Source organism: Haliaeetus leucocephalus, unplaced genomic scaffold (genome assembly GCF_000737465.1).
Source record: "Haliaeetus leucocephalus isolate CR32 unplaced genomic scaffold, Haliaeetus_leucocephalus-4.0 Scaffold295, whole genome shotgun sequence".
Lineage (NCBI taxonomy): Eukaryota > Metazoa > Chordata > Aves > Accipitriformes > Accipitridae > Haliaeetus > Haliaeetus leucocephalus.
In genome coordinates, this window is record NW_010972731.1 from 463,256 (window position 1) to 464,761 (window position 1,506).

At 47.7% G+C, this 1,506-nt stretch overlaps 1 protein-coding gene across 1 annotated transcript in view; it reads left to right on the forward strand.

Moving 5' to 3' along the window:
• Positions 1 to 787: 787 nt before the first annotated feature.
• XYLT1 (xylosyltransferase I) overlaps positions 788 to 1,506 on the forward strand; it is a 107,023-nt gene continuing 106,304 nt past the window's right edge. Inside the window, exon 1 of the mRNA XM_010570560.1 lies at positions 788 to 886. Coding sequence (XP_010568862.1) covers positions 788 to 886 — 99 coding nt within the window. The remainder of the gene's footprint in view (positions 887 to 1,506) is intronic.

Sequence of the window (1,506 nt, forward strand, 5' to 3'; positions counted from 1 at the left end):
AACAGTGGGAGGCCTGGCAGATTGACTATATCACACTCCCACGAACCCGCCAAGGCAAGTGCCATGTGCTTACAATGGTGGAAGCAACCACTGGATGGCTGGAAACATATCCTGTGTCCCACACCACTGCCCAGAACACTATCCTGGGCCTTGAAGAGAAAATTTTATGGCAACACGGCACCCCAGAAAGAATCGAGTCGGACAACGGGACTCACTTCCGAAACAACCTCGTAGACACCTGGGCCAAAGAACACGGCATTGAGTGGGTATATCACATCCCTTATCACGCACCGGCCTCCGGAAAAATCGAACGATACAACGGACTGCTGAAAACTACATTGAGAGCGATGGGGGGTGGGACTTTCAAACATTGGGATACACATTTAACAAAAGCCACCTGGTTAGTTAATACTAGAGGATCTGCCAATCAGGCTGGCCCCGCCCAACCAAGGCTTCAACATACTGTAGAAGGGGATAAAGTCCCTGTAGTGCACATGAGGAGTATGTTAGGAAAGACAGTCTGGGTTAGTCCTCCCTCAAGCAGAGGCAAACCCATTCAAGGGGTTGTTTTTGCTCAGGGACCTGGGTACACCTGGTGGGTGATGCAGAAGGATGGGGAAGTTTGATGTGTACCTCAGGGAGATTTGATTTTGGGAGAGAATAGCCAGTGAATTAGGCTGTATGATATTTAATTGCTAAATAACCTGCCAGTGCATGTCATTGTATCTATAGTGTCTATATGCCATATCAAGGGTATTACTGTAAGAATTACCCAAATGACTGCAGGATGGACTTTGAAACTGAGCCAAGCACAACAGTGATAGAACTTGAACTGGCGCCCAGCAATTTCCTCAAGATCAACATCTTCGACCTGCAGACCAAGGGTGTGGGTTGCACCAAATGTACTAGCCACAAGTTCCAGAGGCAGCATACAACAGCCCAACATCTCACACCATCTCTCTTATCCTGAAGAACTGTTACAACAGATGGAGCCCCAAAGTCATGGACTAAATAAAATTGATGGACACATTAGAGGGATAGCCCATCGACTAAGGGAATACTATTTGTGTGTGTGTGTGGTAGGAGGGTGTCCATATACTTATATATAAGACAAGGAAAGTGGTAGTGGTTGATTGGAAAATGTAAGATCTGGGCATGATGTAGATGGTATAGAATAAGGGGTGGATAATGTCCTGGGTTCAGCTGGGATAGAGTTAATTTTTACAGGAACCTGGGAGGTGGGGGGCATAGCCGGGGCAGCTGACCTGAACTGGCCAAGGAGCTATTCCATACCATGTGACACCATGCTCAGTATATAAAGGGGGAGCGGGCCAGGGGGTGGGCGCTTCTTTTCGGTGGGGGAAGTGGCGGAGCGTCGGGTCCCGGGTGGTGAGCAGTTGCACTGTGCATCACTCTTTTTGTATACTTTTTCATTAGTACCGTTGTTGTTGTTGCAATTTCTTTGTGTTGTTCCAGTAAACTGCCTTTATCTCAACCCTCGAGGTT